At 39.1% G+C, this 12,908-nt stretch overlaps 1 protein-coding gene across 2 annotated transcripts in view; it reads left to right on the top strand.

Moving 5' to 3' along the window:
• Nucleotides 1-12,908, top strand: part of GPM6A (glycoprotein M6A) — a 252,786-nt gene that overhangs the window by 225,843 nt on the left and 14,035 nt on the right. For both annotated transcript variants that reach the window (XM_006078113.4, XM_006078112.4), the window contains exon 4: nt 11,341-11,494. In XM_006078113.4, the coding sequence (XP_006078175.3) occupies nt 11,341-11,494 (154 nt within the window). The remainder of the gene's footprint in view (nt 1-11,340; nt 11,495-12,908) is intronic.

Raw genomic sequence — 12,908 nt, forward strand, 5'->3', positions numbered from 1 at the left:
GCTCTCAAATTTTATCTACGCTAGTTCTGACACATCAGATTTTAAAGCCCAGCGCCTTTGAAGTAATGGAGTTCTTAAATGTGCTACTTTCCTTGGAAATTAATATTTATTTTCCATAAATTTACCTGCTCTAAGTATTCTATAAGACAATAAAAAATTTTAAAGTCTATGCATTCATTTGCTAGGGCTGCCGTAACAAAGTACCATGAACTGAGTGGCTTAAACAGCAAAAACGTATTATCTCACATTTCTAGAGGCTTCAAGTCCAAGATCAAGGAGTCAGCAAGACTGGTTCCTCCGAGCTCCGGCGGGCGCTGGTGGTCTTTGGCGATCCGGGCTTGTAGAAGCACCACCCCAGCCACGGCCTTCCTCTTCACCTGGTGCTCCGTCCACACATCTGCCGTTTAGATTTCCCTTTCTGAAGGACCCCAGTCACATTGGGTTCGCATTCTCATTTTTAGTTTCCTTCCTCTGCAAAGGCCCCGTCTCCAAATAAGGTTACATTCTGAGGTACGGGCGGTTAGGAATTCATCATATGAATTTCAGAGGAACACAATTTTGACTCATAACAAACAGCAATAGTATGCCACACAGTGTTTATGTTGAATTCGTGTGTGTGTGTGTTCAGTCATGTCCAACTCTTTGCGTCCCCATGGACTGTCGCCCACCAGGCTCCTCTGTCCATGGGATTTCCCAGGCAAGAGTACTGGAGTGGATTGCCATTTCCTACTTCAGGGGATCTTCCCAATCCAGGAATTTAACCCATGTTTCTTGTATCTTCTTCATTGGCAGGCAGATTCTTGACCTCTGCACCACCTGCAAAGCACACACAATGTTTAATGTAACAAAAATAAGCAGTTACTTTTTACCCCATTTTACAGGTAAACAAACATATGCATTTACAGTCATCCACTGTATCTGAGGGGATTGGTCCCAGGACTCCTGTAAAGACCAAGACCCGCAGATGCTTGAGTCTCTTATATAAAACAGTGTGCTGCTGCTGCTAAGTCGCGTCAGTCGTGTCCGACTCTGTGCGACCCCATAGACGGCAGCCCAACAGGCTCCTCTGTCCCTGGGATTCTCCAGGCAAGAATACTGGAGTGGGTTGCCATTTCCTTCTCCAATAAAACAGTGTAGTGTTGTATTTAACCTTATGCACATCCCTCCATATACTTTAAATCATCTCTAAATTACTTAATACCTAATACAATATAAACTCTGTAATTGTCAGTATAAATGCTATAAAATAGTTGCTGGCATGTGGCAAAATCAAGTTTTGCCTTTTGAAACTTTCTGGCATATTTTAAAAAATATTTTCCATTCATCATTGGTTAAATTCAAGGATGTCAAAAAGGAAGACCAGCTGTATTTATTATTTTAATCTTTTCTCTTAGCCTCAGATATTTATAGATTTTGACTGCAGGATATTAGACTAGTGTTCATAAGACATACTCTGTAGAATTACCTTTACAGAGTGTATCATGACTCATGGCTCATTTTCCTAACTTTAAGTTAAGTTTTAATAATAAATCCAGTATTAATAATAGGAAATGTTTGTTAGGTACTTATATATGCCAGTTGCTATACATGGAACTTTACGAAATACTAGGATATTTAATCCTCCAAACTATGTGAGTAGGTACCAGTATTATTGAGATGTAAATATTAATAATTACCTTTATTTTACAGATGATGAAACTGCCACCAAGAGATGAGTACATGGTGGGTGGTGGATTCAGATTTGCATTCAAGCCTGTGGCACAGAGTCCCTCACTAACCTCATAATCAGGATTTGTCTTGTCATTTATGTTTTATTTGGGCTAATTTCATAGGAGAATTATCTGGCTGTGAGAGCTTTAATAATTCACCAGCCCCTATTGTTTTACATTTTAGCGATATCATTCATTGGTGACTGGAAAGTTCCTTCATGGCAAAGATGTCCTCATTTTAACCTTGACTTTTATCCACAATCATGAGTTATCTCTTTTTATAAGATAAGGATGCTCTGTGCAGGGTGAAATAACTCAGTAGTCGATTTTGATGACTGCCTCTAAAAGAGTCTTAAGGTAACTTTCTAAGTAAAGTTGTCATCAAGGAACTCTGTATTCTAGTCTATCTCTAAAATTCAGTGTCTTCAAAAGTAAATTTTAAAAATAATAACACCATTGATTCAAGACTGCCAAGTTCCTCAAATAAGTCTTAGCCTCTCTCTAGGATATCCCATGGGCGGAGGAGCCTGGTAGGCTGCAGTCCATGGGGTCACAAAGAGTCGGACACGACTGAGCGACTTCACTTCACTTTTCACTTTCATGCATTGGAGAAGGCAATGGCAACCCACTCCAGTGTTCTTGCCCGGAGAATCCCAGGGACAGGGGAGCCTGGTGGGCTGCCATCTATGGGATCGCACAGAGTCGGACACGACTGAAGCGACTTAGCAGCAGCAGCAGCAGGATATTCTAAATCTAACCTCAAGAAGGCAACATCATTTTTTTTTTTTTCAGATTATAGCAATGCATTTTGGCACCCTCTCAATAGGGCATAAAGCGGGATGGGGGAACATAAACTGCTTCAAGCATAGTGGTCATATTTAAAAATATTTACCGCAGGTATCTGAAGCAGATCTCACACATGCACTTATAGTTTCAGAACTGGACTCTAAATACAGGACAGTGGACCAATCTCAGTGTGACCGTGCAGTTATTAACTGTGCTGGTACATAAATTATGGCAAAAACAGAAAACATGGTCTCATTCTATTCGGGTTTCAAGCATAAAAATGAACAAAAAATTTTGGTGAGCCTTAGAAGATGACATTGACAGAATGGGAAAATTTCTTATAAAAAGTAAATCTTCTAGTGTTGGAATTTTTAATTCAAAATACTTAAAACTGCTGGAAAGCAAAAATTGAAAAAAAAAAAAAAAAAAGTCTAAATCATCCTGCTTCCTTCCCGGTCACCATAGGTCGTGGTTGGAATTCAGTTCAAATAAAAATAACTTCTCAAAAATATTGAGCCAAGGTTTTGTTTTATGTTCGTTTTTGTTCTTTTGATTATTCAAGTCATGGCATATAATTTTCTGCTAAATTGTTCTTTTCTAAATTTGTATATCAGTGGCATTTTCATTCTCATTAGATTTCTCTATATATCAGATCATCCATCCGATCATCCTAGGATATAATTTCATAGCATTTAGGAAATGCTTTGTGAAATGCTCCTTATATTTTTAAAAGACTTCCCTATAGCTCAAATGATAAAGAATCTGCCTGCAATACAGGAGACCCAGGTTTGATCCCTGGGTTGAGAAGATCCCCTGGAGAAGGAAATGGCAACCCACTCCAGTATTCTTGCCTGGAAAATTCCATGAACAGAGGAGCTTGGTGGACTACAGTCCATGGAGTCACAAAGGTCAGACACAGTTAAGTAACACACACATATTTTTAAAATCCTAAAGCATTTTTTCAAAAATAAACTTTTAATCTTATAATAGTTTTAGATGTACAGAACAATGAAGATGTTACAGAGAATGTCCATATATATCAAACTCAGTTTTCCCTAGTAACATCTTACTTTAGCATGGTACATTTGTCACAACTAGTAAGCCTATATAGAAACATTACTATTGACTAAAGTCCACGCTGTGTTCAGGCTTCTTTAGTTTTTCCTAAATCAAGCATTCTTTTTCTCTCCTAGTATCCCACACAGGGAGTACAGATAGCATGTCACAGGTCAGTCATTCCTCCTTAGGCTACTCTGATCTGTGACATTTTCCAAGACTTCCCTTGTTCTTGGTGGTCTAGAAAGTTTTGTGGGGTAGCAGTTAGGCATTTTATAGAATGTACCTGAGTTGAAATCTGTCTGGTATATTTCTCATGATTTGGACTGGGGCTTTGGACTTCGGGAAGGAACACTACAGAGACTACTTTCTCATCACATCATTTCTCATACATTTAATGAACTGTTGAGAAAGGAAACTAGAGACATGAAGTAACACTCTCTGATTCATGTCTTCCTAACTGAAATAGTTCTGTTAAAAGCAATCCCGTTATACATATAAAAGCAGAAAGGAGAATGGTGGTTGCCAGGGGTGAGAGTAGGGAAATGGGGAGATGGTGATCAAAGTGTACAAACTTTCAGCTTTACAGAATGAATAAATTGTTGACAGACTTGCCTAGAGGTCCAGTGGTTAAGACTCTGTGCTTCCACTGCAGAGGGTAAGGGTTCAATCCCTGATCAGGGAATTAAGATCGCACATGCCACGCAGTGGAACCAAAATAGCTAAATAAAATAAAATGTGGGGGAAAATATGTTAAAATACAGTTATCATAGATGAATTGTACATAGCAGGATAATAGTCTGTTTTCATTTTTTAAAACCCTCAGTTTTTTTTTATTTAATTAATATAAAATTAAATCTTATAATTTGATGCCCACTGAAAAGTTCTTAGGAAAGATTGAAGGCGGGAGGAGAAGGGGATGACAGAGGATGAGATGTTTGGGTGGTATCACTGACTCAATGGACATGAGTTTGAGTAAACTCCGGGAGTTGGTGATGGACAGGGAGGCCTGGCGTGCCCAGTCCATGGGGTTGCAGAGAGTTGGACACGACTGAGCGACTGAACTGAACTGAAAAGTTCTAAGGAGATATAGCTATAACTAATGAATTTTCAATTTCTGCTTATAAAGATATTCTAGTTTAAATGAAGTCACTTGCACATATAGATTTTTTAATCAAATTTTATAATAAAGCTAGAAATTCACCTTAAGGATAGATAGAAATAATCCTCCAGTTCATAGGCTTTATGAACCCTGATGTGGCATCCTGAATCCATTCACTCACAGTAACTGCTTCTACTGTGCGTAACCTCGATTTTATATGCTCAGGTGACACTGCAAATAGAAATACGTTTTCTTAAATTGGTTCCATTGATTTTAATGTGCCAAATATTTCCATACATGTAAAAGTTATAATTTAAACAGGCTACTGGATTGGGGATTCAATGAGAACTGTGGATTACAAATGGTCTTTTGCAATACTGATTGTTTAGTAGGTACCTGTCTTTTCCAATCAGAAGGCTCATGCCCACTGTACTGGGAATAATCTCCACCAAAAGATTTTTATTTTATCATTTCTTTTAGGAAAAAAAGAATTATATCTTTCTGACTTTGCACTTAAACCAGTAACGTTTTACAAAACATGAAATTTTACCACATTTTTTGAGACTCAATTTCCTCATTTTAAGATTAGCTACCATAGTTTATGTTTTTTAATTACTTTATGGGGAGATGACATATATTAAGGATATAAAAATCAAAAGCTCACCGAGGAATGAATAAGCCTGGTGGTGGTGGTGGTTTAGTCGCTCAGTCGTGTCCAACTCTTGCGACCACGTGGATCGTAGCCCACCAGATTCCTGTGTCCGTGGGATTTCCCAGGCAAGAATACTGGAGTGGGTTGCCATTTTCTTTTCCAAGGGATATTCCCTACCCCAGCTCCCACCCCCCAGGGATTGAACTCGTGTCTCCTGCATTGGCAGGTGGTTCTTTACCACCGAGCCACCAGGAAGGCCCATGTCTAAGCCTAGTATTATCATATTGGGATTCTTGGTCAGAAGACCATTTCTCAGATATTTACAATGTAACTGACAATAAAATAGCATTCACTAAAGGGAAATTTCCTCTATAGTAATATTTGTTGGAGAAGGCAATGGCACCCCAGTCCAGTACTTTTGCCTGGAGAATCCCATGGACAGAGGAGCCTGGTAGGCTGCAGTCCATGGGGTCACTAAGAGTCGGACACGACTGAGCGACTTCACTTTCCACTTTCATGCATCGGAGAAGGAAATGGCAACCCACTCCAGTGTTCTTGCCTGGAGAATCCCAGGGACGGCAGGGCCTGGTGGGCTGCTGTCTATGGGGTGACACAGAGTCGGATACGACTGAAGTGACTTAGCAGCAGTAATATTTGTTGGAAAAGAGGCTGGCGGTGCTTTTCTCTCTAATATGATTTGATTTGAATTCTGCTTTCCCTTGAAAAAGTATAGCCTACCTAAGCACACGCATGCTGAGCCCACTGATGAACATGGCTGGCTTACAGTGTTTGTTCAGACAGTGGTTAAAATCTTTGAAAGACATTTTTGACCAGTATATACCCAAGGCCTCGTATAGTACACATTGTTGACACAGGGACATTTTAATTATTAATGAATTAAAGAGTAAAGGACTTTGATCAAGGGTTTGGAAAACAGAAATAAGCTCCATAAGTAACCTGAAGGGTGCAAACTAGAATGAACTATTTAGAATACTGCAATCATCCAAGTGTTAGGGCAACTGCAAACTCATGATGAATCCTGTACTATATTCTGAAGCATTTTAGTTTGATTTGTTGAATGAATAAGACCAGTGCAAGGTAATAAAGAAGAGCATTGCAACTCATATATTTTTAATAGATTTTATTTTTTAGAGCAAATTTAGGTTCAGAGAAAAATTGAACAGAAAATATATTAATAGAAATGTCCTAAATATCCCCCACCCCAACATCTCAACAGCCTCCCTCACTATCTAAATCCTGCACCAGGTGGTACATTTGCTACAATTAATGAGCCGACATGGACGCAAGATAATCACCCAAAGTCCCTAATATCCCTGAGACTTCACGCTTGGTGTTGCACATTCGGTGTGTTTAGACAAGTGTCTGACACATATCTGACTCTGTGGTGTAAAACAGAATACTTTGACTGCCCTGAAAATCCCGTGCTCCGCCTGTCCATCCTCCTCTCTCCACGCCTGGCAGCCGCCTGTCCTCTTACCGTCGCCATAGTGTTGCCTCTTCCAGAATGTCATATAGCTGGAATCACACGTTAGGTAATCTTTTCAGACTTTCTTCACTTAGTCATATGCATTTAAGGTTCTTTCATGTTTTTCTGTGGCTTTATATAAGTCATTTCTCTTAGTGCCAAGTAATATTCCATCGTCTGAATATAGCACAGTTTATTCCTCCATTCAGCTACTGAAGGACATTTTAGCTGCTTCCACGTCTTGACAATTAGGAATAAAATGGGTAGAAACATGGCAAATAGTTTTTTTTTTAAGCAAGTTTCTGATCACCACTTGTGCCAAGATAGCTTTAGGCCATACTGTTGACAATAATGATGATTGCATATTTTCAAGTAATTTACATAATAACGCAAGTAATTTTTTCTTCAGTAAACTTTACGCTGTGTGCTTCTCGCAGCCTACTGAGTTCAGTATTGTTGGTGCTGCTTCATTTTGCATTCTTAGTGATAGCATATTCAGGCATCCGTTTGCTTTCCTTTGACTTGGTATTCTCTCATATTAGAGCTGTGGTTCTCAACCAGATGCTGTTTCCCCACTCCTTGCCTTCTCCCCGCAGGGGACACAGAAATTTTGGTTATGTAACTATTGTCTATTGAGTAGAGACCAGGGATGTTGTTAAACATGTTGCAGTAAACAGGGCACTATCCATAACAAAGAATATTCTGGCCCAAATTTTCAACAGTGCTGAATCTGGGAAATCTTGATTTCAAATTTGGTTCATATCAGTCCCTTACTCATCTATGCATTTGGCTATTTTGTTGACATTGGCATGGATTTCTGGCTAATCATTCCAATTGTGCTTTTTTTTTTTTTCCGACTTCAGGTGTGGTACCCTGAAGAGCCTAAGGAATATCAGAGAAGTTTTCACATCAAATGTACTCATGAGAGCTTTATTGATTCCCATAGAGCAGCAGTTCTTTATGTTAGATGCCCATTAAAATTGTCTGCAAAGATATTGTAAATTCAGATATAATTGTCACGGGCAAAGCCTGATCTCTTTCTCAGATCTGCCAGATGATCCCACTGTGTGTGCACGGTTGGAAACCACTGTCAGAGGCATGCCCCTCAGCTCACGTTCACCCAGCGAGACTGCTGGATGACCAGATCGCTCAGCCCGGAGGTGTTTCTGCCTTCAAATCTACAGCTGTTTCCTCTTGCTCAAGTGGGGACGTGATTGAACTGATAATCTATAAATGCATTCCCAATGAGGAAATGTCATTGAAAACATATTTTTGGGAAATGAGGGAGCTCTGAGTTAAAAAAATACTTTATCTAAGTATTTTTATAAGCTGTGCTGTAAAACACTGATGAGAAAGAGACTTTATAGACAGTGTCCTGAGTGGAACCCAACAGTATATGTTTGGTATATGTTTGCATATGCCCACAGGGAGGCCTGGCGTGGTGTGGTTCATGGGGTCGCAAAGAGTCAGACACGACTGAGCAACTGAACTGAACTGAACTGATAGATCCATTTAATTCATTTCACTGAAGTTTGAGTCTGCGTTATGCCCAAATTTATTCATTATATCATAACATTAAATTTGATATATGGCTAATTTTTTCAGTGTTTACATAGTCCTTAGATTCAGAGACTTTTGGAGTCCGAGTCAGCTGGCTCTTTTTCATCAGTTCAGCTAACGTCTGAGATGTTATTTTCACCCAGACTGGTACACATCTGCTGAAGTTCCCCCAGAAAGTCTATGGCTCAACCAAGTGTGATTTTCTTAGACATCCAGCTTAAATTCATAGGCACACAGATGAAAAATGAATTACCTTTTACAAGTCACTCTCAAGTTAAATACACTGTAATCTCAAAGCTGCATCATCAAGGGGTAATCATCTGTTTTAACCTTCTTCCAAAGACTAAGAAAACCTTGTTTCTTGCAGTTCCGTATTTAAATCTCCCTTCTAAATTTCAAACAATAATTAGAACATCTAGGTTGAAATCAAAACAATAATACATATTTTTTAAAATTTTAAGCCACTAAGAAGGAATTCACAGCAAGATTGTTGAGTGTAATACTAACACATATTAGACCCTCAACAAATGTATTTTGAATAAAAATAAACACAAAACAAGAACTATGGTAACAAGAAGTTACCTATTGTGAAAGTCATTTGCATGTTCTGATGAAATGGTACTCAATAATGATGTGATAATAAGATTGCTGGATATTAATTATGAATCTGGCACCCACGTCTTTATCATTTAATGGCATTAAATGACATTAATGTCATTAAAAAAATGACAGTTTTTACCATCCAAGATCAACAAGTTAACTAATCTCAACCAAACCAAAGAAATTTTACTGAGATATTTTTCTTTGTAAATTAGGAGGAAATGGTCAGTGTTTTAATATAAGTGAGAGATACATTAAACTGTGACTGAAATAGGAAAAGCCAGTGAGTCCACTTTATATATCAGACTTCCATAAGACCCATCCCTCTCTCCTTTCTATAAACAGGGCCACTGCTGTTTAGTTTAGAAAGTAAAATATATTGTTGTTCAAGGCAATAAACACCACATGCGAATAAATAGTTTACAAAATATTTATAACAATAACGATGTATGGTGACAGATGTTAACTAGACTCATTGCAATGACCGTTTCACAATATATACAAATAGCAAACCATTATGTTGTACACCTGAAACTGATATAATGATATATATCAATTATGCCTCAGTTTGGAAAAAAAGAGTAGCTCATATATTTAATGCTCAGACACCAAAATACCTCTCATGTTACTAGCAGTGGAAAGCTAGAAATAAGATGATAATCATGAGATATTTTATTACATATAGAGAATGTTTACCTAGAATCACACTTTATAAATTCAAATAATTTTTCAATCTTAGTAATTATCAGATTCCAAGGGAAAACATAAAGTAGGAAGATAGCCTTATATTTTTAGCATGTTTAGTATGGATACTTTAGAGACTATGAACTCCCTAAAATGTAACTGCTTTGTACTCCAACTCAGAAGTAAAATCTTTTGTATGTTAGAACAAACGTTAATGCACTAGTCCTCATGAAAACATGTTCTCGCAGCAAAGATTGATTCTATAAAATTCAGCTTTATTACTATGCTGTGACATTATAGCAAATACGGTTTCAGAATTCACTCCTTCCATTGCCTTGTGAAGTAGCAGCAGCAACACAGTTCAGAGAATTCCGGGCCAGTTTTGAGTGTAAACCCATAGAATCCAGGCACCATCAAAAGATGCTTTTGAAAAGTCCCCTGGGTCGGAAAGGAAAACAAGACCAAATGGAACCGAAAGGCCTGCTGATCACTCTCCTGTGGGTTCTGAGTCGCCGTTACCCTCCAGAGGACTGGGTCTGGAGTGGCAGTATCATGTTTCTTATTCTTGAGATTGTAAATTAGCACTGAGGTCTACAATTCTGCATAATGAAAATGTTAATAAAGAGAGCTTTTTTCCTCCCAAGAGTTCCATTAACAAGATTTCTTCAGTTTGGGGTAGTTTCCAGACTTTCGAGAGCCTTCCTCTTCCAGCGGAAGACGTTAAATAATTTTCCAAGACTTGAGAACTTCTCATGCTTTTTATTTTCTGCAAACATGAAATGAAGCCTAATTTCCTTATTCTATACATTCCTGTCATTCAGGCAAGATATATGTTTGGTGGTAGTAGGAATAATCACAATAATAATACCTAGAATAAAAAGTACTAATACTTTGCCTGAGCTTTGTAAGCGCCAGGTTTGACGCTCAGTGCTTCCACCGAATCATCTCATTCCAGCCTCTCGACAGTCATGCAGGGATTGCAACTGTAGATCACAATTGTGATTGTAATTTCAGATCAGTTTAGCAGGCATGCTCTGCTCAATTAATCACAAAGAGGCATAAAAAGCAGCCTAGACTCAATCCAGTTCAGAAATCTGTGGCTTTAACCAGCATGCTTTAAGGCCCCCTTTCTTGCTAAACAAATGTTAACATCTAGGCTGGGGACACAGTAAATGAGTGGCATATCAATGCTTGATAAATCAATCAGTCAATCAAAGGTAAAGTTAGTGTGCATGAAAGAAGATTTAGACTTAAAGTTTACAAAAGTCATTAAAAAAGAGGAATAGAAATACACACTCATATCATTATATACCAAAATGACCTGTGAGTCATTGTACTTAGCTTAAATATTTATGATGTGAATTTGTGCCCATTTAGTTGTCATACAAAGCTATTCATCTTAAATTTATCAGTTAATGTTTTCTAAAGTTTAAATAATGTGTGGTGAGATGTTCGAGATCAATACATGAATGAAACAGGCATTAAGATGCAGACGGAGGAACTCTTCCTCTGTACATCAGAACCTCTGTGATGCAGTTTTCCAGCCCCTTTCTTCTCGTGATCCACGTTCACCCTCTCTCAGCTTCCTTACTGGTGGCAGGACCTACCGGAGTTGTGATAAATATTGAGCTGTGTAGGTTAAACACAGAATCCCTCCTTCCCAGTAGCTTATATGTTTCCTGTCTCGACTTTTTCTCTGTTGCAGTTTATTATGCTGACATACCTTTTCATGCTGGCCTGGCTGGGAGTCACGGCATTCACCTCACTGCCAGTTTACATGTATTTCAACCTGTGGACCATCTGCCGAAACACCACCTTAGTGGAGGGAGCGAATCTCTGCCTGGACCTTCGTCAGTTTGGTAGGTGTATCCCTGGCTGTAAATACAACACCTCATACGGTTTGCTCCATTTTAAAATAGTGTAATGGAAAAGAAGACAGCAACCCACCCCAGTATTCTTGCCTGAAAAGTCCCAGGGACACAGGAGCCTGGCAGGCTACAGTCTAAGGGTCGCAAGGGGTTGGAAACAACTGAGCAACTGAGCAAACTAGTGTAAACCACTTTGGAACCATAATTACTTTGACCAGAGAGAGAGATGCATCAGAATCTTCATGTTTAAGTCATTCTTCTAAAACCAAACTAAGGGAATTTCAGAGTGAGTGCAAGTCACTCTTACGACATGAACCGTGTAGTGTTTGCATAGTATTTTCATTCTCCGCCGATAAACTATATAGTCTGTGAAGTCTGCTATGAAGCTCACCTAGGAAATAGATACTTCATTGTTTTCTGAAACAGGGGAAAAAACTAAACTTTACCATTTCATAATAAAAAAAATCAAAAAATACTAAATCAATCAGTAGTCCTCTTGGGTTATTTTTATTTAGGGCTGAAACCTCATATAATAATAATTTCTTATGTGTATAAGGGCTTACAATAGTTTGTATATGTTTGCCTGTTGAGTTCTCACAGTAATTCTGTGTGGTGGGTTCCGTGGTTATCCTCTTTATAAATGACAAAACTGAGGTCCCAGGAGGTTAAGTTTCCTGTCCAAGGTGACACGGCTAGTAAGTGAGAGCGCTGGATTCGCTCCATCCAGTTTCAGAGTCTGTTCTTGGTTCGAAGTGAGCTGCCTCACCTGTTGAAACAAGCACTGAACTATGAATGAGGAAAGTTGAGTCTAAGCTCACCTAACCTGTTTGGAATCCCATCCCATCCTTTGTAATAATATGGGGGCTACAGAATTTATAGAAGATATGCCAAGTCATGTGCTAAAACTGATACTTTTTTACAACACAGCTGTTAGTGGATTGCCATTCTCTTCTCCAGGGGATCTTCCTGACCCAGGGATCGAACCCAGGTCTCTTGCATTTCAGGTGAATTCTTTACCATCCAAGCCACCTGCTGCTGCTGTTGCTAAGTCGCTTCAGTCTTGTCTGACTCTGTGCGACCCCATAGGCGGCAGCCCACCAGGCTCCCCCATCCCTGGGATTCTCCAGGCAAGAACACTGGAGTGGGTTGCCATTTCCTTCTCCAATGCATGAAAGTGTCCAACTCTTTCGCTCAGCTGTGTCCAACTCTTAGCGACCCCATGGACTGCAGCCCACCAGGCCCCTCTGTCCATGGGATTTTCCAGGCAAGAGTACTGGAGTGGGTTGCCATTGCCTTCTCCGCCAGGGAAGACCTTTAAAATCTAATAGAGTGTTCTAAATGTTTTTCTCTAATGTGGGTGTCCCCATACTTCAGGCAAGTGGGAAACAGTTCAGTAGAGGGGATC

Source organism: Bubalus bubalis, chromosome 1, assembly GCF_019923935.1.
Source record: "Bubalus bubalis isolate 160015118507 breed Murrah chromosome 1, NDDB_SH_1, whole genome shotgun sequence".
Classification (NCBI taxonomy): Eukaryota; Metazoa; Chordata; class Mammalia; order Artiodactyla; family Bovidae; genus Bubalus; species Bubalus bubalis.